Source organism: Pygoscelis adeliae, unplaced genomic scaffold (genome assembly GCF_000699105.1).
Source record: "Pygoscelis adeliae isolate BGI_AS28 unplaced genomic scaffold, ASM69910v1 Scaffold45, whole genome shotgun sequence".
Lineage (NCBI taxonomy): Eukaryota > Metazoa > Chordata > Aves > Sphenisciformes > Spheniscidae > Pygoscelis > Pygoscelis adeliae.
The window spans coordinates 12021394-12047728 of record NW_008825114.1 but is presented as its reverse complement, the minus strand read 5'-3'; the positions used below and the strand labels follow the sequence as shown (position 1 = coordinate 12047728).

At 38.3% G+C, this 26335-nt stretch overlaps 1 protein-coding gene across 1 annotated transcript in view; it reads left to right on the top strand.

The window, feature by feature from the left end:
- TLE1 (transducin-like enhancer of split 1 (E(sp1) homolog, Drosophila)) overlaps positions 1-24932 on the top strand; it is a 70996-nt gene extending 46064 nt beyond the window's left edge. Inside the window, exons 7-18 of the mRNA XM_009328104.1 lie at positions 2006-2122; positions 5239-5292; positions 6830-6982; positions 7813-7957; positions 8674-8864; positions 10284-10360; positions 18713-18962; positions 20724-20971; positions 22944-23091; positions 23469-23619; positions 24063-24139; positions 24300-24932. Of these exons, the coding sequence (XP_009326379.1) occupies positions 2006-2122; positions 5239-5292; positions 6830-6982; positions 7813-7957; positions 8674-8864; positions 10284-10360; positions 18713-18962; positions 20724-20971; positions 22944-23091; positions 23469-23619; positions 24063-24139; positions 24300-24407 (1719 nt within the window). The 3' untranslated portion in view covers positions 24408-24932. The remainder of the gene's footprint in view (positions 1-2005; positions 2123-5238; positions 5293-6829; positions 6983-7812; positions 7958-8673; positions 8865-10283; positions 10361-18712; positions 18963-20723; positions 20972-22943; positions 23092-23468; positions 23620-24062; positions 24140-24299) is intronic.
- The last annotated feature ends 1403 nt before the right edge of the window (positions 24933-26335 follow it).

The window sequence follows — 26335 nt, the reverse complement described above, 5'->3', positions numbered from 1 at the left end:
CTTCTGTGTAGTAACTTCAAATAGCAGGATTGCTAACTTTTTCCCAGCTGCTGCTTCTTTGCCACCTTTCTGTTATTCACGCTTAATTTTGGTAATTTAAAATGAGAAATTGAGTTTATTCACTTTACTACATTTGCCTTCATTGTTTTATTCTAAACTCTTCAGTAGTATAATCGATGTTTTTTATTATTCTGTTAAAGGAAGTATCTCTTAACTAAAAAACTTTCCTCCTTAAGAAAAGACATTTCGAGTACTCAAATCTGTGGTCAAGTTTGAATTGACAGCTTGCTTCTTAAGATGTTTCTACTGCTACAGACATGAGGGATTTAATATTAAAATGTTGAAAATGGGTTTTAATGTTTTTCAAACTAGTGAATCCCGGAGTTTGTGTGCATCTGGGAGAAGATGAGGGGTTAAATTCAGACTGTATTTGTCAAGGCAATTAGTTCAGTGATCCAACAAGCCCACCTTTTAGCTGCAAAACATTGGGGTAAAGACATTATTTTGAGCTGCTTTATACTGAATTTCATTAGACCTTCCTATACGCTTTATGTAAGCCCCTTGGCATTTGTTTAGCTTGAACAGTCATGAATAAAAGAGCTCAGACTTGGCTTTAAAGTGCAGCTTCTGAAGTAGGAAAAAGAGGATTCAGATTGCCTTATGCACCTCGTTTTGTTTTCATTCTCCTTGGGACTAAACATTAATGTCTGAGCAAAACTACCGTGGTGTCCTCACGTTTTAAAGGGGTAGCCATTCAGTGCACACTTCACTGGCTATTAGTATATGTTTATGATATATTAGGAGTAAGTACCTCTGACTCGTGGGTAGATCTAAGTATTTCTTTTGAGGGCTTACGCTTATAGTATATATGTCAGTATTAGTTTTTTCTCTTGTGAGAGATACATGTTTGCATGTAAATACGTATTTACTTATATATTTATGTGAGCATATATTTATTTATGTAAGCATGTACTTGGCTCTTAGGAACTAGGCTTACCAGGTCTTTGTGAAAGGAGATTTTTTTCTCAACTCATTCAGTATTGTTCACAGCATTAACACATCACTGAACAAATTGCCCTCTTGCATATGCTAATCCTGCACTTAAAAGAACTCTTTGTAACACGTTTTAATGCTTTAGCTGGAACAGAGATGGAGATGGGAATCGCAGGCATGTCAAATTGTCATGTGACTGAAAAATGTCTAAAATGCCTTTCTCTTTGGGTCAACAGTTTGTACTTAGCATAACTTAGCGTGAATGAAAGCAGTCCATGTAGTTTGAGGGAAAGATTAGTCTTTGCTTTTGTCTTTTGTGTGTGTGTGTGTGTTTGCCTCAGTTTTTCAGATCAAGTCTGATTAAACAACACTTTAGACTTAATTTCACACTAGTAGTGAATGTTATGCTGGAAGTAAAAATATTTGATCTTTGTTTGCAATACATTTGTTGAAGGCATCCTGTTGGAGTTTACCGCAGCTAATGAATGATTATTGCATAACCTTATTTGGTAAATATTTGTTATTTTAAGAGTTAAAGGCAAGTTGCCATATATCTCTCCATGCCTGCAGGTGTAGACATACCAAAACCTCATCTGTTTATGATGGTCTAGAAGTAAGCAATCAATCAGATTATATTTAGTAAGTCTCTTTTATTATATGGGATCTGTATATTAAAATAAATAAATAAATAAACCATTGTTACCTGAATCATGAATAAACAGCAAGCCTGCTTCTCCGAAACAATAAATTCAGTTGAATTAATTAGGTAAATAGATGGTGACTGACAAGTGAACTAAACTTTTGATAAGTTGAACAATGAAAAGCCAAGCTTCTTAGAATGCATGAAGCTGTACATGTTTGCCTGGAGGACTTTGAGTTGAATTAAATGGAATGAAAGACTATGTAGGTATCACATTTCTAAAGCATCTATCACATCCTATTTGAGTTTTTAAGCATATATGAAGGAATCTTGAAAGGAATTTTTTATTAACCTTGTTTTTTGTCTTTACAGAGTAATTCTCTGTTGGTCCCAGACAGTCTGCGAAGCACAGATAAACGCAGGAATGGCCCTGAATATACCAATGACATCAAAAAGAGAAAGGTGGATGATAAGGATTCCAGCCACTATGTAAGCAAATCTGTGTCAAAGAAATGATTAATTTATTTGCACATACTGAGCTTGTATGAGGAGTAAAAGAGCTGTGAAGAACAAGGCAATGTGTTTCCTGTGGCTGATGTAGTACACGAATATATGTGCCGGAGAGACCATTATTCATGTTGTGGGAAGAGTAGTGACTCGATAGTTTGGGCTATTGTCAAGTAATACTCCTCAACAGGGAATAATGAGCCAGGAGTAGCTGTCTGGGATTCACAAGTGTTCTGGGACATTTCTCAGAGTTGGAGCAAGAGATCCTTTCTGGACTGCTCTAAAACCTGCAGGTTTGTTTGAAATGGAGGATTTTGTTGATTTGGAGGGGTTTATTACGCTTTTCTGATACTAGCTATTAACCACGTTGCGTAATAATTACCATTGCAAATTGCATATGTTATGAGGCTGTACCAACTTCCTGAAGTTTGCTTTTGGTCGATATGGCAGTTTCAGCAGAAAGCAAATTGGAAAGAAGTTCGCTGTTTGTGTTCTGCATTTTTGACTAGCTTGCTTGTTCCTTGGTTTCAAAGAGACACTTCAGTACAACAGTGTGGCATACGTGAACCTCAAAAGGTTCACATAGGCTTTCAACTTCAAGTCTAAAAGCTCAGCCAAATCACAGGATGATACTTGAACAGGCTTCAGAGACTAGGACTGGTGTGAAAGAGTACTGAAAAGCAGAACTTAAATCTAACAGAAGATATTATTCTTTGACACAGCAATAATGTGGCAAATTGTCTGGTTTATATGAATCCAGTCACTAATTACCTCCTGGTTACTGAAACCCAAGAGAAAATCAGGTGCCACTTGATTTCCACAGTATTTGGTAGGGCAATTTATCTCCACTTGGACTCAGAATATCTCTGAGCAGCTATTGGATATCCCTGGAGCTACTAACAGGAGATGAGGTTACTTTCCCCTTTCTGCACACTGTAGCGTTGTAGTACTGTCACAGTTTTGCAAGTTGTATTTCCATCACTTTCTAATAACCTTGTTTTGATTACAGAAGGGTTTGGCAAACTTCCCCATGTTACTCCCTCAACTTTGAGGGTTTGATAGTCTATGGGCATTTTTCATTTTAAATATTTGTAGATTAAGGATTCTTAAGCTACATTTGATATAAAAATAAAGGAAGAAAAAGCTTAACTTCCTTGTTTTTCTTGTATTTCTACTGGAAAGAAATGGAAAGGATATTACTGCACTGTAGAAGCAGTTTGTTTTAATCCACATTTTAAATGTGTGGTTCTGTTTGCTGTTCGCTTGAAATGGATTTTACAGATAAAGGCAGCATCAGAATAAAGAATTGAGCAAAACGAGGATATTTGAAAGTTCCAGATGTATTCTAGTCTGGAAGACGATCTTTCTTATAAAGGTTACCTGATTCTGCAAACAGAGCTGCTGATTTCGAGCTCATTTTAGATGAGGCCCTTGTAGGGACAAGGAAGTACTCCTTTTGGCAGAAGGGAGATAAACAAGTTGTAGGGATTGTTGCTTTTGGAAATAAGATGCAAAATGCAATTTTTTTTTCTTCTTTTTGAATTCTGACTAATTTTCATGTTAGGACCTGTGGGTTTGTTAGTGAGGAGAATCTTCTGATATTAATAGTACCTATAGGAGATGCCTTTGATAGTCCCAGTAAATTTCTATTTCTCAAGATGACAAGTCAGTGGAGTGCACTTAATAATTGCTTGGCAGCTATTTTTGCCCTCCTCAAGGGAGGTATTTCTGGTGAACAAGTGTCCCACCTACTGTGCTCCCACGTGCTCAAATGTGTTCTAACCTATTCTTGCCTTCTGGGTGCTTCACACTTTTCAAGAGGTGGCAGATAACCGTGGCTGAAGCTTTCCTGTTCCTTCTCCTTTTTGCACCCTTTGGTTGGACAGCTTTGAGTGGCAAGTAGAGCCACCATTCTGTCTTCAGTGGCACTCTTGGGTCCCTAATATGTTTGCGGTATTTCTTGGAGCAATATTCAGCTGCTAAAGCAGAAGGGAAGGGTTGAAACTACCTGTTGGGGTTTATTGTTTTTTGGTTTTGGGGTTTTTTTTTAAACATATATGGCCTGAAGTGAGAGGAAGGAACTGGTGCTTTACTTTCTGTCTGCCAGTGTTCAGTGTGATAGCCCAGACACTTTGAAAGCAAGAGGTGGAGGACAGTTTGAGCAATCTTGTACATCTGATTTGTTTGCCTAGAAACTTCTGAACTGAAAGTATTGTTATTGGAAATGTCAAACTTGCCCACACGAAAATTTTAAGTTTTATCATTCACTTGATTTTTTTGTTTGTTTTTGTTTTTGAGTCAAGACTCACCTCCTGGTTGAACCACCATGGTGCACTGTGGAAATCACTAGACCACTGTGTAACGTAGAATGTGTCTATTGGGGCATCCCAGCACATTCTGGAGATAGGGACCAGGAGGCACTTGAGTAACAGCTATCGTGAGGCACTAGAGCAGCTCAGGTGAATACAGATTTATGTGAAACAGTCAAAATGCAGCTTGACAAGCCACAATAAATCATGTCCATTTAGGAATGTCAAAGTATTTTGGTTCTGTTAGGCAGAAATGTTGAAATGCCTTGGCATTCTGAAGCTTTTTCTTCCCCAGAACTTTCCATTTCAAAACTTTCCTTTCTGGAAAAGAAGAAAAATTGTCCTATCACTTTGAGGAAGTTGATTCATCAAACAAATGCCAAAAAGCTCCAGTTTTTTGAGATCTGTTGGTTTTTTAGGTATGCACAAGTAGTAATTTCCATAAGATTAACATGTAAGATTAGCATATGAACAGAATGAGTTTCTCTTTTAGGAGTAGTGATAACACTGATTATGATGGTAATAAGGAGGGGTTTTGGACCATCTTGCACTGATGGTGAGACCACCACCTTTCAACTAGTTCTACCTTATTTGGGTTTTATTATTGAAGCAGGTATAAGGTGTTGTGTTCCTGTTTTCATTGTTTTCCCTATTGCTAATAAGTTAATGAAAGGCTGTTTGCTTTTTATTTAGGAAAAACAAAAAATGTCTGAGTAGATGCGTAGTCTTTCTCTCTGGGCTCTTAATGTACTAATTGAAATGAACACTATATTTATTTATTTTTAATAGGACAGTGATGGGGACAAGAGTGACGATAACTTGGTTGTAGATGTATCCAATGAGGTAACTTTTTTCATTTTTGTAGTCTTGACATTTGCCCAAAGGTTAAAGGAAAAGTGCATTTAGATGTTAGAAGAAAAAGAATCCTTTGTGTGGATATGTTAAAATATTCACAACTTCTTTTTGTTAGTACTGCAGTTACTATGTCTTCCTCTGAGCTTTATCTGGTTGCCCTCTCGGCTCTTCCTTCTGCTGCTTTGTCCGGGTCTGTTCCCTCTGCAGTTTTGTTCTGATGCTTCACAGCTGCTCTGTAGTGGAGAGGGTTGTGGTGAGATGCAGGTGGAGGGCTGAGGTTTTCAAACTACTGTCTTCAAATGAAAAAGGAAGACAATACCTAACCTTGTATTTAACAGTAGGAGCGTTATTAAAAACATTTTTGGTACCTTAAAAATTACTAGTATTTTAATGTCCTGCGTTAAAGACGGCATTTTCCAGAAATGTTTGGTTTTTAGAATGAAGTCAGCTGAAGTCAGAATGAAGTCAGTTAGTTCACAAAATTTGCCAGAGGTTGTAGCCACTTTTTTTCTCCAAGGCAGAGATTTGGTAGTGGCATCAAGGTGAAGGGATGGGGGCCCTCCCTTTTATTCGCCTTTTATTTCATACAACAAAGAGATTTAGGAAGCCTGAATATGGTTGCGAGGTTCTTCTGCTCTGTGAAAAGCACAGGGAGAAAAGCTGACAGAGAAGTGTCTTCAGCAGCTCCAAGTGCCCAAATTATGTCAGCCAAGTAGAAAAATGGGTATCCAGCTAGGGATTTTAGTAATCCTTTCAGAAGCCCTACTTACAATGAAACTGCTCAATAATCAATCAGCAGACTTAGTGCCCTCTTGTGAGGACTGCTTCCTCCCTGCTGCTATTCTCATGAGCCAAAGGAGCATGGAGAACCTGCAGAGCTCTGATGGCATTGTAGCTTGCTGGGCTGGCTATTTCAGTTTAAAGTAAATGCAGAGAGTGCATCTGGAAGAGAGAAAGATAATCACCTGAGAGGTGATTTCAGTTTTTCCTGTAGATTTAAGTAGCGAGGCAATTGCAGATGGTATTTAGAAAGAAGTGACAGATATTATGGCATATAAAGCATGCATCTTTATCTCTTCTTCTGAAGATAAGATGAGCAAGGTTTGTATGGCCTAAAAGAGATTATTGAAATGTTTGTTGTCACTAACAGCGCGTGGAGAATGTACATGGAAAAAACAGTGTAAACTTCCTGCAGTAACTGTTGGTCTTTCTTGCTCTTATCACGTGTCATGCACGCTTGCCTTAGTTTGTACTTAGGTATACTTAGATTGCAAGCTTTATGCTTGGAAACAGTTTATGATTACATGTAGTGTAAAATAAAACCAGATTGCTTACTATATGAACTTACTTATGTCTCTAAATCGATGAAGGGATTTCAGCTTTTTTTCTGTAGAGACAATAAAATGTCTTTGTCATTTGAACTTACTGCTTAAATTCTAGTTTTTTTCCCATAGACACCTTAGTGGTGTTTGTGTACCAACCCATAACACGGTTCTGTGTTGTTCTTCCCTTCCCATTGTTTTAGGATCCTTCTTCCCCAAGGGCAAGTCCCACTCATTCACCACGTGAAAACGGTATAGATAAAACCCGCCTGATGAAGAAAGACGCCTCTAGCAGTCCAGCATCTACGGCCTCTTCAGGAAGTTCCACTTCCCTCAAATCCAAAGAAATGAGCCTGGTGGGTAGCGGTCTGTTGTCCAGATAAATGTTCTTCTTTCTTGTAAAGTCTAACTCTCCATTCTCCTGCAACTACTTGTGGCAGAAAGTACATGGCTTTAAACATTTGAAGCTGAAATTGTCTGTTTTTCCGGACCTTTATAACACTATCCAGCTTTTCTGCTCAGCAGTATTTTCTGCTTCATTTTGATTTCTTGTATTTCCTACATTTCTGTCAAATTAATTGCAAATTTATTACAAAGTACAAGAGTCGCTGAAGCATTGTTTATTTTTTCTTGAGCAATAACTTATGGTTTAACATGGTCTGTATATAGTCACTAAGAAGTTCTCCAGGCTTTTGTTAAACTCTTCTAAATAAGCTGTTACTCTTTGAAAACTTTTCCTGCAGTATCACTAATAATTTGATCAGATGCTCTGTAGCTTTTGTGTCACAAATTTTTGATACTATCAGCTATGGTGGTATTTTGTTTTTGTACTTGGATTTGCTGTGTCCAATAATAATTGAGACAGTAATGATTTCAAGCTAAAATAATTTGGTGATGCATACTGTATTGTCCTGAAAAAAAATTAGCTCAGGCATTTTTTTTTCCATGCCAATGGAAGAAGGAAAAATAACTTTCTACGTTTCTTTTCTTATTTTAATTTTGGCAGCAATCAAAAAGGTCAGCATTTCTCTCTCACAAGTTAATGTTGTCAGCATTGCGTGGATTTATGAAAATTGGCTGAGGGACTAGGTAGTAGGTGCCCAGCATCCCAGCTGCTGTTGTGATAAATTGTATAATATGGCCTGGATTAAAAATAATACTCATTTAATTTGTTTAATGATACCAGCATGAAAAAGCCAGCACGCCTGTTCTGAAATCCAGCACACCAACTCCTCGAAGTGATGTGCCAACCCCAGGCACTAGTGCAACTCCAGGACTTCGTCCAGGCCTTGGCAAGCCTCCAACAATGGACCCTCTGGTTAACCAAGCCGGTAATGCATTACCTCACGTGTTTTTATGGTCTCAAAATTAATCTTTTTTTACGTATGTAGTTCTGTGCGAATGTTAACTAAATGTATTGCTTTGTTCTTGATATCAAGAGAGGGCTTGATGAGAAGCAGATGTTTGGATTATCAAGAGTTTGAATATCTTTCTATCTCTTATCCTTCTTTGTTTACTTTTGTCTTTATCTTTTTCACAAATAATTCATAGACTGAATGCAATATAAAAAGCCGTCTCAGAAGTTTCTGGTACTTATTCTGAATGCAATCTCTTTTCCAGCTCTTTGTCTGAGTCTACTAATATTTGCTGCAGTGTAAATCTTGACAAATGCAGGGGGAAGTTTACTTTCACTATTCAGGCTGGTACAGCACAGTTGCTTCAGACATGAGCTGTGTAAACCATGTCTGTCAGCTTTACTGCTTAATTTGGCAAAGGAGAGATTAATGTAAACAGGGAAATATTACAGAAATGGAAAAAGGTAATGCTAGAAGAGATTGTTAGAAGTAATCAGCAAGTTCAGACTTCAGTAGATCTTATTTACACTGAGTGAAAAGACATGGTGGTACTGATAAATTATGGCAATGTTTCTTGGCAGCGTGTGTATGTGAGAGGGGAAGGTTAGGTATTGTAGGGGAAAAAAAGGGTTGTTTTCTTCCCTGTATGCAGGAGTATATAAATAAAACTACTTGATTTCATTATTCCGTAGCTGCAGGTTTGCGGACACCGTTGGCAGTACCAGGACCGTATCCTGCTCCATTTGGAATGGTACCTCATGCTGGCATGAATGGAGAGTTAACCAGTCCAGGGGCAGCCTATGCCAGTCTGCACAATATGTCACCCCAGATGAGTGCTGCTGCTGCTGCAGCTGCTGTGGTTGCCTATGGAAGATCTCCTATGGTAGGCCATACGTTGCATGCAATCTCAGTCGTGTGAGTTGTGGTTCACTGAGAAGAGCTACATGCTTCATTTAGCACTGTCGAATTCCCAAGTTATAACAGTGCCAGAGGCTTGACAGCCTCACTGTGTGTTTCACTTTGCTGCGTGGCTGGAGAAACAAATTTGCACCTTGACAACAAAGAATATCTGTGTATTTATGTATGTGTCCTTTTTGCTTCACCTTCATCAGTGCTTTGACTGATTAATAAATTTTTAAAAAATTATTTTATGCTGTAAATGAGAAGGTAGTTTTGGTAGCTACGAAGTATTTCATTGGTGCTGCGGACATCTGCTTTTCTCTTGCTGAACCAGATTTGTGTTCTGTACAGACATACCAAATTAATCTTGAAGCATGTAAAGTCTTTTTATCTTCATCTCTGTCCTTGTACTTTGTTTTTTGTGGAAATCAGCGTGAGAGGTTGGTCGGTAAATATCTTGGAGCTCTGTGATAAGGTGTGTTAAGAATAGTTGCTGTTGTGGGTATAGTAAGTAAATGGAGCATAGTAGTTACAGCTGCTGTTGAGCAGAATAACCTAGGGGCCTGATTCTGCAAACATGAGCTTGATGGTAGTTTTATGCATAGACAAACTTACCTGCTTGTAAATTTGCAAGATTGGACTTAAGCCTGTCATCTTCTCATTATTGTAGATATGGCTACTTTTTTCAGCCTGGTAAACAGGGCTTTCATGTGAAAATGTGGAAATTCTGAATACATATGCATTCCTTAAAGCAATAATAATTTTAACTCAGGTATAGTGTTCAGAAGAAAAACTGAGTCTGCTTGGTCCAGAATTTCTGTTTGGATTACTTGAAGTACATATTTATTCAGGATATAAAAGTTTAGTGGAATTGCAGTATGTAAAGAGAGCATAGTATATTTAAGCTGTAGACAAATTTGTCTGCACCCTGCGGTGTAGCTCTGTGAGAGATCTCTCAGCTGATGTGCCCACACAGTGCAGCGTGGAGCCATGCAGAGATTCTAGCTGGGGCCTAAATCTGCTTTCCAGCACCGCTCTGTGCCAGCATGGGTACATGCTAGCTGTCGCAGAGCTAAAAAGCGCTGGCGTGGCTACATGCCCACACGCCACGGGCTCTAATTCCAGGGCTAGCTCTGTGCTAACACGGGTAGCTGTGTTACGCCCAGTGGTGTGAATGCATGATATACACTATTGGTTTTCTATTCACGTATGAATACTTCTAGCAGAAGCATGCCTAGGGAAAACGTCTTGTTTTTCCCCTGCTATGAAGGGACATGCACTTACCTCATACTGTGGGTAAAAGCCACGTTTTGGTTAAATGCATAATATCTTGGGGGTGAAGAAAAGGGGCTTGCTGAATGAGAAATTGCAAGTGTGAGATTAATTCATTTTTCATTGTCAGGTTGGGTTTGATCCTCCTCCTCACATGAGAGTACCTGGAATCCCTCCAAATCTAGCAGGGATTCCTGGGGGAAAACCGTAAGTAACTTTTAACATTTTGGTAACATCTGCAATATCTAGAGAGAATAAAGTTATCTTGTGTCAGTGAACAAGAATTCCAAAGAGGGTAGTGTCTGGTTGTTCCCAAGAGATTGTTTTAGACTTCTCCTGGTGAGAGATGCAGCATATAAATTCTCAAATGGTAGTTGTCATATCCCAAAACAGGTGTGCGTATACCTATTTCCAGGGAAAAGCTGTTGAAGGTATACTTCAAGTTTTTTTATTTTCTCCTTTCTGAGGGAAGTTAAGGGGACTACAAACTGCTAGACAGTGGTAAAATGTGTAAGGTAATATACTGAAACTAAACCTCATACTATACTGAGCATAAATGTGTAGTGCAAACTCACAGACTTCTTGTCTGGCACCTGTTTTATCAGGCATGAGAGTCTGCAACTGTTGATCACAGTGGGTATATGAAGCAGTTACTTTAGCAACTGATGCACACCTTGCGTAATGGAGCAAGCTCTTTAAAACGATTGTGTAAGCATGCAGCTGGAGAGCAAAAGGATGATGAAGCAATTGTGCAGCAGGTTGTGCATAGATGTAGGATAACTTTCACAACAGGTTCTTTTTATTTAGAAGTTTTAATAATTGATGAAGAGGTGGTTAAATACTTCCATGATGCTGTGGCTTATTGATGTTACAAAAAAATAAATTCACCAAAACAGCATACATGAAATTTTTCAGTAATTTGGCTTTGGTAGACTGTTGAGACTGAGCTTATGCATCGGCAGTAGAGTCATGAGCATGTATGACCTCCTAAAAAATGTGATTATTTTTTAAGTATTTCTGGACAACTAGTCTATGCAGGTACAAACAGAGCACTCTCTCTTGGAGAGAGCGGGGCAGAGAGAATTATGACAGGTTTTTCGACACTGTTGGAACCTGTTCTTTGTCCCTTCATGCTTGGCATTCAGTCCTGTCTTCTCTTTCAACAGAAAGTTGCAGTTAGAGTAGTTTCTCTCTATTTAGGTACTTACATAATTTTGAAACTCACTTAATACTTTGCACTTCTATGCTGGGTGTTCCTGTTACATACTGTCGTCTTTACCAATCTATCATGGTTTAATTTTTCCTTTTGCAGCTTCAGGGAAAATTCAGAAACTATAACTTTTAGGATACTGTCTAAGTTATAAGACACAGTGTGGTGAAAGTTATATACACATATTTGTTTGCCTTCATTTTGGACTCCTGTTAATAGCTAGTGATACGTTGTAGTATCAGTCATGCAAACATCCTTAAAAGTACCCCAGATTACTGGCAAAAAAGTGTGTATTTTCTTCTACTTTTTTTCCATAACTGTAGGAGAGCAGCAGACTTAGATTAGGAAAGCAATCCTGAATGTGTTTTCGTTGTTATCCACCATGCTTCTGAAAACAGACTTTGCTATCTGTTGGCAGTGTGAGAAACCTGTTAAATCTTGGATTTACTTAAAGAAAAGCTGGTGGTATGTTGACAAGATTGCCGAAGTGAGGGCTCAGTGAGTTGGTGTTATGTATCAGATGGTGGTGTTTTTAAATTTAGTACAGTAAGGAACAGGATTTGTTCTCAAAACACTCTTTTATTAAGGGTCAGACTCATTCTTGCTGACTTTAGTAGAATTTGGCATACTTATATAAAATATTTTCGGAGAGCGCATAATCCAGTGGCTGTAAGTTTTTACTTTTAAACACAGATACTTAAAAGCTTTCAATGACTTATTCCGTTAGTAATGCCTGGCAATATTTTAGATTACAAGCTATGAAAATCTATTTTTGTTCAGTCAGAAATTTTCTGTGGCTGAGTTCTAGTTGTTGCACTATTCAAGGCACAAAAACGGTGCATGTATGGTGCTATATTTTGTATCCTGGTATTTCATAGCTAAATTACAGTTTGTGTGATTTTTTTTTTTTTTTAAATCTTTTTATTTAGTGTTTTTGGTTAAACCACAACATCTCAGCACTTTATTCACACTGCTTTGTAGATCGCCTACTTTGATAACATACCCCCTACTCTCCACTTGATTTGATGTGTTCTGTAATGTTTCCTCGTGGTTGTGTTACTTGGAATGAGTCAGTCATTTCCTCTAAAGTGACTTCTTTGCTTATCTCTATTGTAAGTGAGGCAAAACTAAAATTCCTTAAACTGATCTGTTACCTTTCCTTTGACAGCTTTAGAACGATCTCTTGTTTTAGTCTTGATTGGCTACAGCTAGCTAGATGGTGCCTGCTACCTGCAGCATCTTTGAGTGCCTCTTACCTACATTAGGCAAGTCTCGTATATTTTCTGTACAAAGTACATGGGTTATATAATCATGCAAACTAGTGGAGTACTCCTGGTTTATTTTCAAAATCTGCCTTTTCGTGGACTGCAATTAAGGTGCCACATTGAATTTGTTTTATGAGATGTGGGGTTTTAGTCTGAGGCTTTTTGCAAGTGGTACAGAGAATTTTCAGACTGAACTATTGAATCCCCAGCCATATGTGTATGCTCACGGCTGCACACTTTTATCAATGGTTATTCTGGGACTGTTTTTTTTCACCCAGCCCTGCTTTCAAGAGAAAATTAAGTTTCTTTCTTTCCAAAGGAATGACATTTCTCATAGCACCCAGTTTTCTTTAACCCCTGTGTATTCTGAGATTTGTTAATGACTAGCTTGTTAGAAAAATTAATAGCCTTTTAAGAACCCACTCCTACTTGTCTGTCTGCTTTTACCAAGGGTCTGTTGTCTGGAAAGCTTGTCTTTTGCTTGCCTTGTTTTGTAACCTGATTAAATGTAAGTCTTTACTACGATCTTTATGTGAATCTTTCAGTTTTGCTCTTTGCAGAGTCTAACCTTGTTAGCCGTGGTGCAGATGTACTTGGGAAATTGGGCAGCAATCTAGAAAGTCAAAGTGTCTTCAGCAATTTCTTAATTGTACAAATAAGCTAGTCTTTGCATTTGGTAGCAGGCTGTGTGTTTGGGGTTTTTTTTTAATTGTTTCCTATGAGGCTTTTCAGGTTTTTCGTATTACTTTGATATTTTGGTGTACACACATGTGATCTCATATTAGTTGTTCTCTCTCTTCAGCTAGTTGTAGTTCAGTAATTAATTTTATGGACAAGGACTTGATATCTATATGTGTGTATGAATGTGCATAAAATAAGTTTTCATAGTCTTGGTTTCAAAGTTGATTCCCATCAGTAGATTATTCTTTTCTTAGCAGCTCTTCTGGTTTGTTGTTCTGTTGTTTTTGGGGTTTTTTTTTTTGGGGGGGAGGGGGTTTTTTGTGGTGTCTGAGTCTTACACTCTGTCTTTTTTATATATTTAACCATGCCCTGGACAATAAGTTCTTGGTGTGTTGCTGTAATCACTTTTTTTTGCTTTGCATAGCCTTTCTAGCAAGGTACTTATTTAGCTTTTAGTTTTCTATAGCTGCTAAATTAATGTTCTTGTGGATTTCTTCTTGATGTGAACCACACCTTCTAATAGTTGGATCGTGCACTGAACACAGATTTTCAAGCCCAGTGGTAAGATTTATGTCCACAGCATTGCTTCCCTGGTGTCTAAAATTGTGAATTAATGGTAGCATTGAGGACAAATGTATTTCTTAGTATTTTTTTCAAATGTGGTTTTAATTGAAGCATGAGGTGTTAGACACAGACACCAGAAAGAGCTGAAAATACACATTTCTCTTTTTATTAGGAAAGGGAAATTTCATGTGGTAAATGTTAACTTTCAACTTCTAGTTATAAGCTGACTTTTCTTTGTGTTTTTGGAAGGGAATAGTATACTGTTCTGGAATTGCTCAAGGCAAAAATTAAAAAGATTTCAATTCTCCTGATCTTCACACTTGTTCAGTGAATGTATAATGAGGAATATTTTAAAGGAAGGCTAACTTTATTATATTCTAGAATAACAGGTTGGCCTCCCCCCTCCCCTCCCCTTGTATCTCTGGATAGAATTATTTTATGACATGTATGAAGTTAAAGATTTTGTTATTCCTGTACAAATACCTTTATCCTTATTTCTTGGCATTTTGTCCTATATAATAAAACACCATACTCAGATATTCACTGTTTGTTGTGTAACTACAACTAAAATAAGCTGGAGTACAAAGAAGAGCTGAAAGTAAAATGCACTCATTGGTAGAAGGAACTGTCTGCTTTTGTGTTTTGCAGTTGGGGTATTTTTATGCTAGTTAAAGAATTCTGTTTGAATTGGAGGGATGAAGTGGAAGCTTTTTTTTTTTTTTTGAGGCATGGTACTTTAAGTAGGCAGGAATTGCATGCATTATATCAATCTGAATACTTCGAGTAGCTGGCAGTTAGGTAGTTTAGTTGATTTGCCACGTTCTTGAGTGGTGAATTAATTATTCTGAACTCTCCTCAGCACGTCAGATGATACTTACTTATTATATACTTATTTGATACTTATTTGGAAATTGGAGGGCCATAATTACCAGATTTAAGTTGAGAAACTGGGTTGTATTAGTATCACCTACTATGTTGTAACGTATAGGAACTCTGCATGTTATCCGGGCTGCTTTGACACAGATGAGGAGAAATCTTTGGATGCCATAGATCAGAAGACTATTCTGTTATTCAGAGAGACGATAATGATAAGTGACAGTACACTGTTTCTCAGAACTCTTTCCTAAATAAAAGGCATGCAAGTTTTGTAACTGTTCTTTTCATAATATACAATTAATTACAAGTGTATATTTACATATTAATTGATATGTACTTAGCTTGTTTTATGTTAAATTGTAATTACATTGTATAAGAATTTTTTCTTTGTTTGCTTGGGTTGTTAGCCCAACATGAAGAAGGGCTATCTTAATGCTAACAGTCATTTGACCAAAGATGGATAATCATGGAACCCAGTCATTTCATAGAGGCAGAATGCTGTGAGTGAGACAGAAATCCGTGATCGTCATGAAGCTGAACAGCAGTTTCTGGTGTACACTTGTCAGTTCTAAGAGATAATCGTAAAAGGAAAAAAATGCACATTACATTTTTGCAGTGTTATGGAATTCAGATGTCAATAGCAATTTGTTGAGGAGAAAGATGGGTGGGCAAGGGGTGCCTGTCAAGAAATACCTTGAGCTTTAGAGAACTCAAGAATTTACCAGATTTTACTATTGACGCTTTTAAGGTTGGACAACCAAAATGCTTATCTGTTTTGAGAATTCAGGCCTGTGAATATATCTAGTGCATTAAAAATTGAGTCATTTCTTAATGGTATGTAAGTACACCTACATCTTTGTAGGTGTAGCACTGGAAGTACAGTCCTCCCCAGAAGTAGCAGAGTAGGCCCTCTATCACGGTCACCTGATGGAGAAGTAGCCAAGGACAACAGTGATTAAGCTGCAAATAGTCATTTGCACTGCTGTCTCCAGAACTGTGTTCTTCTGGAGACAGAAGCTTTCCTTGTCTAGGGAGTGTCAGTCTTGCAAATCATGCAAGTTTTTTCAAAGTAAAAGGTATATGTAATGAAAAGTTATACCATAATACCTAGTAGATACAAGTTACTAGACCACATAAGTGTGCTGACCGTAGTGATGTTAGCATGACATGCCACACATCTTCAAGAAAACAGGAACATTTACTTTTTTGTGTGCTTGTCTTGGCAGGGGCAGAGGGATTTGGCAATGTGTAGCCATTTCTTTACACAGTGGACTGCTGATAACTTGCACTGTAGAAAAAGCTATCTTGGCTTGTAAGAAACTATCACTGGTCTGTTTGTTAGGCCCTCAAACTCAGTCATACTGAGTCCTGACCAACCAGTCTTGGAAGCAAATGGCTGCTCATGATGATAAAAAAGAGAGACTACTCTTATGATCTGTATAACCGCACTTGAAATACGGGCATACTGGTAAAATTAGACATGATTAAAAGTACAGTGGGTAAGCCTCTGGTGTTTCTGAGCAGAAGAGTCATCGTAATTCTACAGTATGCATGAAGCATTTGAAAAATGTTCCTATTGTCTTCCTCCCACACCATCTCAGCAAGATCTGAGAAGCTGTGTGTATGCACAGAAGCATTTCAAAACACCAATTATTTAGGTATCTTGAATTGAACAGAACATTTACACTGTAACCTTCCATTAAAAAAAAAAAAAATCATGTAAAAGTAGATTATTCATCTTAAACATGCTGGAAAAAATTGCTTAATACTTGCTTAATTGTTTTTCTTCTGTCCATAATAAAAGCAAGGGCAGGCTGAGACTTCAAAGTTGTGCAGTTCTGTGTACTCTTCCTGCTAACAAATATTCTGCAACTGACTTTGATCTGGAGCCCAGGATGGGGCCCAGCTTTTCAGCTTCTTAAGTGCTACGACTCCTTAGTTGGATTCTGTACCTGAACCGGAGGAGTTGTTCAGCCTCAAGCAGTCTTGTTGCCACTCCTCTTCTGCTTCATCTCCCATCCTGTGTCTCATCTGTTTAGTGAATAACTACTTTGGGACAGTCCTGTCTCCACTTAACAGAAATGATACAGATTTCTGTATTACTGTAATTGTTCATACAAAAAAAGAGAAAGGGTCCCATGGGAAGAAATACATTTGATATACTGTGCATCTTGTCTACATGTAAGGGAATGAGCTTTGCACGTCCTTTCTTATTTTACATTTCCCATTTCTGACATTCCCATGACAAAAAAGATTTGTCATCTTCTGCACTAACTCATCCTCCATTTCTGTGTATTCTCTGAGCAGGCTTTCAACTCACATGTCCAACCATGAAACACGAATGAGGTACAGGAATTGCATGTATATACACTATTAATTTCTTCTTTGTTTAATAGTAGTTACTGTTAACCGGTTTTTACCCTTCCCTTCTGAGAAAACTGTGATATTGCATGGGGTGACTGTTTCCACTGTTACCTTCTGTATGAAAGAACTGTAGAGTTCCTTCACCTCTCCACTTCTCACTCTTTTTTAAAGGAGTAACTTCTGCTCTGCTCCTGGGCATATTCAGTTGCTTTGTGATGTCTGTTACAGATCCAGGCATCTTGCTTGTTCCTTTCTTTCAAACTGTGCAATACTTGGAAACATGCAATAAAATACTTTGAAAATACTAGCTCAGAGCTCAGAACAGAAGATCAAATTGAATTATCTATTGCTGGGTCCTTGGAAGAGGGATGCAATACTAATACTTGAGCTGCAGTGACTGAAGATTTCTGAGGAAGAAAGTACATTGGAAAAGAAAGGGCAATTCTGAACACGAGAATATATTAGAAAAATAAAGGTATCACTAGGGAGATGGTAGCGCTTTTTATCAGTGAAAAAAAGAGGATACTCATATCTCACCATTTTTTATCCACTTTGGCCTCTTGAATGCTGTTAATGTAACAGCAGCATCAAAACCAGGAGCTATGGATGTGCTTAAAACAGAAGAAGCAAAAAAGGAGCTCACCAGTGTAACAAAAAGCAGCCTTTTGCAGTAGTATTTTCATTATTATTTAAAACAATCAAAGAAACCCCCCTGCACCTGAAACCTTTATTAGCTGCTATTTGTGCCCTGGTCCTTGAGTAGAGCTGACTTCAGACGTTACAGTGAACACGAAGAAATAATTTTGTGTGCTTTCCCCGAGGAGGAGTGTTTTTATTCAGTGCTGGGATTCACTTCCTCAACCCTTGGTTTCCATATACTTGAAATCATGCACTGAATGCAAATAAAAGGTGTTACAGAAGTGCCAAAACTACCTGGGAAACTGAGCCTTTCAGCTTTCCAAAATACTTATTCGAGAAAACATAATTATGAGAAGATGGTATCAGCTTTCTGATGAAAGGTGTGTGCAGCCACTCTGTGTGTTTCTGTTTTCTGTTTAAAGCACTAGTTACTAGCTGGAAAGAGAGGCATGCGAGCACAGCTGGTGCTGATGTTAAAGATGAGGTGCAGAAATGGAGCAAAAGTTGAACTTTGGCTAGTGCTACTGCAAGGCAACAGGTGCAAGCCTCATGGAAGAAGGCTGAAAGAGTAGTGCCTGGTGAGGGATTGCTGCTGCAGGACTTGCAGTGCTGAGACTTGGAACTGCTGGCTAGAAACCAGGGGCTGAAAGATCTTTTGATTATCCAGGTGGCTGAGGGATAGCAGCCATGACCTTGGTCTGTAGAGTTAAAGGTAGAATTTAACATGCTTCCCCACCGCACAAATACTTAAGGTGAGGCAAGATGAAAATACCTGTTGTGAATCCTTGCCTCCCCCTGAGGTTTCGTGTGCCTGTATTACTTGGCACTGTAGCTCTGATTTTCATGAGAAAAAGATTGGCAAAGAAATCATATTAAAAACATCATGTTTTTCTTGCATTATAGGACTGTAACTGGCTGATTTTTTGTTTTGTCTTCTCTCTTCTTTCCCTTCCCCGAAAGAGCCTACTCCTTTCACGTTACTGCAGATGGTCAGATGCAGCCGGTTCCTTTCCCTCCTGATGCCCTCATCGGTCCAGGAATCCCTCGCCATGCCCGTCAGATCAACACTCTGAACCACGGGGAAGTTGTGTGTGCGGTTACCATCAGCAACCCCACGAGACATGTGTACACGGGTGGGAAGGGGTGCGTCAAAGTCTGGGACATCAGCCACCCTGGCAACAAGAGCCCTGTCTCTCAGCTGGACTGCCTGGTAGGTGAACAGGAACTTGTGCACAAGGGTAGCTTCTCCTTGGAGACTCAATAAGGAAATTGCTGTCCTTGTCTGGATTTCGTTCATATTACAAGGAAATAGCAGGCAGTTCTGCTTCCTGCTTTACGTATTTAGCTGTCTTTTTTTTTAACACGTAACAGGTGGAGTTACACAGAAGAGTGCTGGTTTGTGTAGGGATAACTGTAATCACTAAGGGTCAAATAACAGATAAGATTTCTGAGTAGTGAGTGTACCTGATTTTTTTTTCTCTCTTTTTTTTTTTTCCTTCTGGTCATGCTGATGATTTTTGTGCATGAGTTTAAAGGAACGTAGCCTGGCTTATGCAGGGCTGCACAGAACCTTACTAGGTGTTTCACTCACACCAGGAGTGACAGACTTTTTTTGTAAGAGGGTACCAACCACATAATGAAATAATGTGACAAGGTACTAAGATCACTTTAAGTCTCGCTGTGCTTTTGTTGGTGATCCACAAGTTACACATTCTGGTTGGTTGTTTTCACATCTGCAGGATACAAAAGGGACTGAGTATAGGTAGCTGAAAAGCTAACTCCAAAAAGTTAACAGCTCAATTAAAGATGCTTCTCATATTAGAAGCAGCATAGATGTTTGTGAAATGTTAACTGAGAAGACTTAATGTTGTAAAGCACAGTAATATATATTCCGAATGAAAATAATTCTAGATTTAATGTTGATCCAATTAAATGTGGTGTGTCTTTTTGTTTTGGTTTAGTTTGATTTTTTTAGCCTTTACCCGTTATTTACTGCTACGCTTATGTTAGTTGTCTGGTAGTATAAGTATGGTTGAATATGTATTGTGTTCTGTGGCAGGTATGTGTCTGGATGCACAATCCTAGCTGCCTTCATTTTAGTTATGGAGCAGTAATGGCTGACTAACTAAGCCAGCATTTACTTACTGCTCCTTTGCTGTGAATAAAAAAAAAAAGAAGTAGTAGTAGGAATGCTGTTGACTACTTCTTGCAGTGTTTTTTTCTACGTTTTGAGTAACAGATCTTAACCCTCCATTTCCTAAAGAACTGTTACCATGTTAATTTGGCAGCTGTTATGGAGAAATGGACACCCAATACACTTATGGGGTCAAGCTTGTAATAAGTGAAGGTTAAAATGTTTTCCGCCTCTAAATCCCTTGTAGTACCTCTCGATCAGCAATAGTATCACAAAAGTGAAACTAATAATAGTATGGTAAGAATCATGTTGAACAACAAAGGACCAACATAAATCCAGGACCAGTATGGGAATACTTAATATTTCAACTTTAAAACGGTGAATGCAAAATAGTATTTGAAAGAAAACTCCAAAACCTGAAAGGCATGAGACTTGAACTGCAGGTTGCCTAAAGGGTCGCCTAAATGCCAAATGAAAGGTCATTTGCTTTAATATTTCTATTGTTGGTGACCTTAGCTGATGGAGTGCACTGCAGAAGTGCAAGCTTACTTTGGCTCTGTTTTTGTCTAATGAGATGGAAAACTTGCCATTCGTCAGGTTTAAAACAGAGTAGATTGTGTCAACAGGAGTCTGCAGTTTAATTTCTGCAGCTGCAGTCTCTGGTTAGTGATGAGAAGTAGGCATTTGAAACCTTTTAGGATCTGCTGGTTCCTCTTCAGTACTTTGGTAATGGAAAAAATAGCATACTGTTTAAAACTTGGATGCAGTCAGAATCGTATTAGTGGTCATTACTGGCAGGCATGTATTAACATAACTGAGGTGATCTGTGTTGTACAGAACAGAGATAACTACATCCGCTCTTGTAAATTGCTGCCTGATGGATGCACCCTAATAGTTGGCGGGGAAGCCAGCACATTATCCATATGGGACCTGGCAGCACCAACTCCTCGTATAAAAGCAGAGCTGACATCCTCAGCACCTGCCTGCTACGCTTTGGCTATCAGCCCTGATTCCAAGGTGTGCTTTTCCTGCTGCAGTGATGGGAACATCGCAGTGTGGGATCTGCACAATCAGACGTTGGTCAGGTGAGTCATTACTTGTTTACAGAAAACTTTCATAGAAGTTACTCTTTGGACAGCTACATAAATATTTATCTCCCTGAATAGTGGTTCATGGCAGCAAAGTAAATAGTATTTCTTATCCAAAGAATGCAGTTTGCACCCGAGTTGGGCAGAAACTGGTTTTGGTAGCTTCAGCCTAATCTTGGAAGATGCACTTTCAGGGCCTAAAGGGTTGGTCCATAGCCTGCTGCAGTCAGTGTAAAAGTTCCTGTTGGTTCTGGTTAGTTGGGTTTTGTCTGCAGGTTTCTACAAGCAGCATTTCTGCTGGTTTGTGATTGATGTAGACTTAACATGCCTTTTAGGGAACTCTTTGAGGTTTGTTCTTTTCCTTTGTCTTAAGCCTTGTTAAGTCATAAAGAGAATTTTCAGTTCTTATTTAGTGATGATAAGTAATAAAATTAATCTTACAAAAGCAGTTGAAAGTGTGGATCCCCTCAGTTATTTAGGGAAGCATAAAGGACTGATGATGTTTGGTCATTCATGAGAGAAAGTATTTGCGTTTGGGGGGGAATTTGATCTCTAAAGTTTTTAGAATGCGTTGCAAAGAGTGTAATGAATGGATTGCCATGTAAATTACTTTTGAAATCTTTTGTAAAACCTTTGGTTAATGAATATATTAGTAGAAGATTAAAGTGTCTGCCAGGTCAATATTCAGCATTAGTGCTATGACAGAGAAAGAAAAATAGGGCCATGTGTGAAATGGCTTGTAGCAACTAGCTGTGTAGCTTACTAGAAGATAAATTGTGGTTTATGCTTACCAAAGTAGTGGTGGCTTACAATGTTATGAGACGAGAGAGCCTAAATTGGGAAAGGCTGTGATATTTTAAAAGTTCTGAACACGAACAGTGAAGAATCTGCTTAGTCTGCTGTGTTTCAGTTAAATTTCCTGTATGTCAATAATTAGCCTAAACTTATGTGCAGAGAGCCATATTAATGTGAATGCAGATTTTACTTTCTGTTGAACTTCTAGGTCACCAAAGAAGATTTTAGTTATATAAAATCTTCAGTTTGCCCTATGCATGCTTAGTCTCTGTAAAGGTGCACTCTCTCCACCTACGACTGTCTTGTCTTTTGAATGTTTGCTGTAGGTGTTCCCACCACTTGCTGGCTGATCGTGCTAATTGATTATACGTGGAATTTTGAGACCAGAGCTACAAAACAAAATGTGCCGTGTGACCGATCTGTGGCAGCTCTTAGTGATTCATACCCTTCATTCCCAAGCTAGTTGTCTCCCACCCCCCGCCTCCACCTTTCACATTGAGGCACAGGACTTTCCTAAAGCTAATTGCTGATGAAAAATGCAGGAGCCTCAGAAGGCTTTTGCCAAAGGATTAAGGAAAACTTGAGATGACCTTCTGGTTGCTGAAAGCTGAGAATTACTAATGGGAAGATTTTTAAAACAAACTGCACCATTTAAATTTTTGTGATCTCCTGCCACAGAGAATGCAACTTTGCTGACTCAGCAATGCTTGTGCTTAACTGTCTGGATCTCTATCTGGATCCCTTCCTATTAATATCTCTGCTTATTATTTATCATCTTGACTTGCAGCCAAAGAAAAATACAGAAGCTGTTTTCTGAAACTGGAGGAGTTTTGTTCCCCTAGCACTTGTTTTAATCTGAGTTGTCCTTAGTGCTTTTAACTATAGTTACTGTACTTTAATGTTCTCACAAGCTTTTTTTTCACTTTTCAAAACCCGATAGGAAATATTTGACTTTGTTCGGCTAGCCATGATGCAATTCATTTCTCTAGCACCTGGAAAATGTTTTTGTAATACTGTTGTATTTCATGCTGAGTAAGAGGGAGGGCCTGATTTTTGCCCATCAGCAGACACAGAAGAGATGACACACACATACAGAGTCCAAAACTAACACCACGACAGTGTTTACCTTGAGCTCTGGCAGGAAATCATTATTCAGTCTGGTTTGTTTTATCAGGCAATTCCAGGGCCACACAGACGGAGCCAGCTGTATTGACATTTCTAATGATGGTACCAAGCTCTGGACAGGAGGTTTGGATAACACTGTCAGATCCTGGGACTTGAGAGAGGGGAGACAGCTACAACAGCATGACTTCACATCACAGGTAACTGGATTTTCCTACAGCTTGGGGGAGGGGGAGTGCGGCAAGAGGGAAACATTTAGGATGAAAGCTGAGATTGAGCCTAGTGCAACTGGCAGATTGTTCCCTCTCTTCCTTTTGGCTGCTCACAACACAGTATTTTGGAGCTTTCATATGTTTAGCTTCCAGAACAAAATGGTAGCCTGACACTACTCTATTTTCCTATTTTTCTAAGTTAATGGGTAACAACAGGAGTTATTTAGATGCTTGAATTTTGACCAGCAGTCTTGCTATTGAAGTATGTGAATTTCATTTGGCCCTTCCCCCTCTCCCCCCCCCCCCCCAATTAATTCAACCACTGTAGGAAAAAATAAAAAGTGTAAACGTGGTTTAATTTTCAGATATTTTCCCTTGGTTATTGTCCTACTGGTGAATGGCTAGCTGTGGGAATGGAGAGCAGCAACGTAGAAGTGCTACATGTAAATAAACCAGACAAGTATCAACTGCACCTTCATGAGAGTTGTGTATTGTCACTCAAGTTTGCTTACTGTGGTAAGTTGCCCTGAACACAGAACTGGAGGTCAGGGCTCTAGTTCATGCTTTGCTGTTTAGTTATTACATAGTCATAGCTCATTTGATAATCAAAACTTACTTAGTATCTCAGTTTCTTGAGTTATGAATAAATATCTCTGCTTTATGAATGCAAACGTACTTATCTACAAACAACCATCCATTTATCTAAAGACTGCTGTGAGTGTTGATTTGTGTGTAAAAAGCTATTTCTACTTACAGAGTCTAGGGATTTCCTAGTATGTAACAAACTGCAAAAGCATGAGTGTCCACATTGATTGTAAGCAAAAGTACTATGTTGATTAGTGGTGAGAGCTTTTATAATGGTAATTAGTTAACAGATTTCATCGATGTGAGTCGAAAATCCAAAATCTGTCAGATGTCTGTTTCATATGTTTTCATAGTCCTGCTGTTCTATATTCTAGGTAAATGGTTTGTGAGTACTGGGAAAGATAACCTTCTCAATGCATGGAGAACTCCTTATGGAGCCAGTATCTTCCAGGTGAGGATGATGATGCTTTTAAAGAAAAAACTAGAACACCCAGAGTCCCAAGAATGGACTCAGATATCTTCACCTATGTGATCTACCTAAAATGGGATGCTGAGATGAGGGTAACAGACTTTTTTTTTAATTATGTAATATATTTCTATTTTTCTTCTAGTCCAAAGAATCTTCGTCAGTGCTTAGCTGTGACATCTCTGTGGATGATAAGTACATAGTCACTGGCTCTGGAGACAAAAAGGCTACAGTCTATGAAGTTATCTACTGAAAAATATGATGGGGATATAACTTTTAGAAGTTGAACTGGGCCAAAATTGTTCTTAATTGTAGAAGTAGAAAGGTTTTGCCTTTTAAAAAGGAACAAAAGTGTTGAGGTTCCAGACCTTGCCATGAAACTACTCCAATTTTGCAAAATAGAAGGCAACATCCAGCAACTAAATATTGGCTACGTGGACCAAACGGAACACAGAGGCAAGATGGACAGATGTAGCCTAGGTTTTTGACATAGTTTTTAAAAGCCGAGTCTACTGAAGAATGTTGGAGCCTTTTATTTTTTTCTTTCTTTGTGACCTCATGCAAATTGTTCTCATTGCCTGAATATGGGGGATAAATACCTTTCTGTTCCTTGCAGTTCAAGTTGCATTCTGTCCTGTGTAGAGCAGTGGTGTCTCAGATGAACTTGTTTCCTGGTTTTGCATCTTGTGATATGTTTTTGTATTTTTGTTGAAGGTCAAACATTTGTATAAATTGTAAATATATTTAGTTTATTACAGTAAAGGCTTTAGTACCAACAACCAGTCTTCCCCCTCTGCCCCCTCCCTGCCCACCCTGCTTATTTAAAATTAAAAACCTTTTGGGGATATAAGTACCTTTTTAGAAGCAAAAGCAAACACTATGTATAGTTTGAAAATGGTGTCTTATTCTTTATAACTCTTCCTAGATTCCTTTATCATACTTCAAAGTAGTTGTTTTGACATATTAGGGTATCAAGTCCAGTAGACACTGTCTTGTGCTACAGAAAACTTAAAAGGCAATTTTGTACTAATTATAGTGTAAATATAAAAATTGAACGTTTCATGAAGTTGTGCAGTTTATTTTAAGTTTATTCTGATGTCCCATGTATATGTTCTTTGGCAGATAGAGTAATATGTGCCTGATCATAACTCATTTGGTCATTTCTCTAGAAGAAGAGGTGACTTCCCTCTCCTTTCTCCCCCCAGCTGAACAGAATTCATGCGAGACTACATTTCAACTAAGTACATCAGAGCCTTTATTCATTAACTGAGGATGTCTGTGATTAAACAAAGCTAGATAAATTGCATCCTTCGTATTTTACAGAGAAGTGGTAGTTAATGACCATTTCCTTCTTAATGTCTTGTCTATACTTAGATACTCAGGTAAATTTAATTAAATTACCAAAAGTGTGAGTTTTACAGGGGATCACTTAAACAATGTTAAATACTTGCAGGGCTGCAAGTGAACTGAATTAACGTAAACTAAGTTAAACTTGCTTCTTAATTTCTTGTGAGAATATTGACAAAGGAATATTTTGATTTTTAACTAATCCACTGTACAAATTAATTAGAATTAATTTTCCTGAGTGTCCCACGTTACGCAGGCGTATAGGCTCTATGTATTCATACTGAGCAATCTTTGAGTCCTTTCCACTGTTGCATCAGTGTGTGACATCTGTGAAGAGCCATGCTAAGCAGCCAGTTACCAAAGCTATGCATCTTCACATCAAGTTTTCTTGGTGTACTCAAGAGAAATGGATGAGGAGAGAATGTGTACTTTTTATTCTAAGTACGTTTTTTCAGATTAATGAGTTCTACCACTGTGTGCTAGACAAACCTAGCTATTGCACCAGTGAGGGCCATACATTTCCTACATTCTGTAATTTAATTAGAATTTCTGTGGCTAATGGAGAGTACAGATGAACAGAAGGATATCTTTGAACAAATAATTCAGATTACATAAACTGGCAGACAGGTTAAGACTCATCTGTGAAGAGCTGCTTTCTCATTTGCTAGCATTTGACAATGACCTATATCGCTGCTCTTTCAAAGACACGTAACTAGGAAGAAACAAGTTTGACTGACAGATGCATTGACTGGATATGGAATTTCTCATCTGGGGGCAAATTTTCTCTCAATTTCCAGTCTGAAGAGACATTAGTTTGCTTTTCAATTTACATGA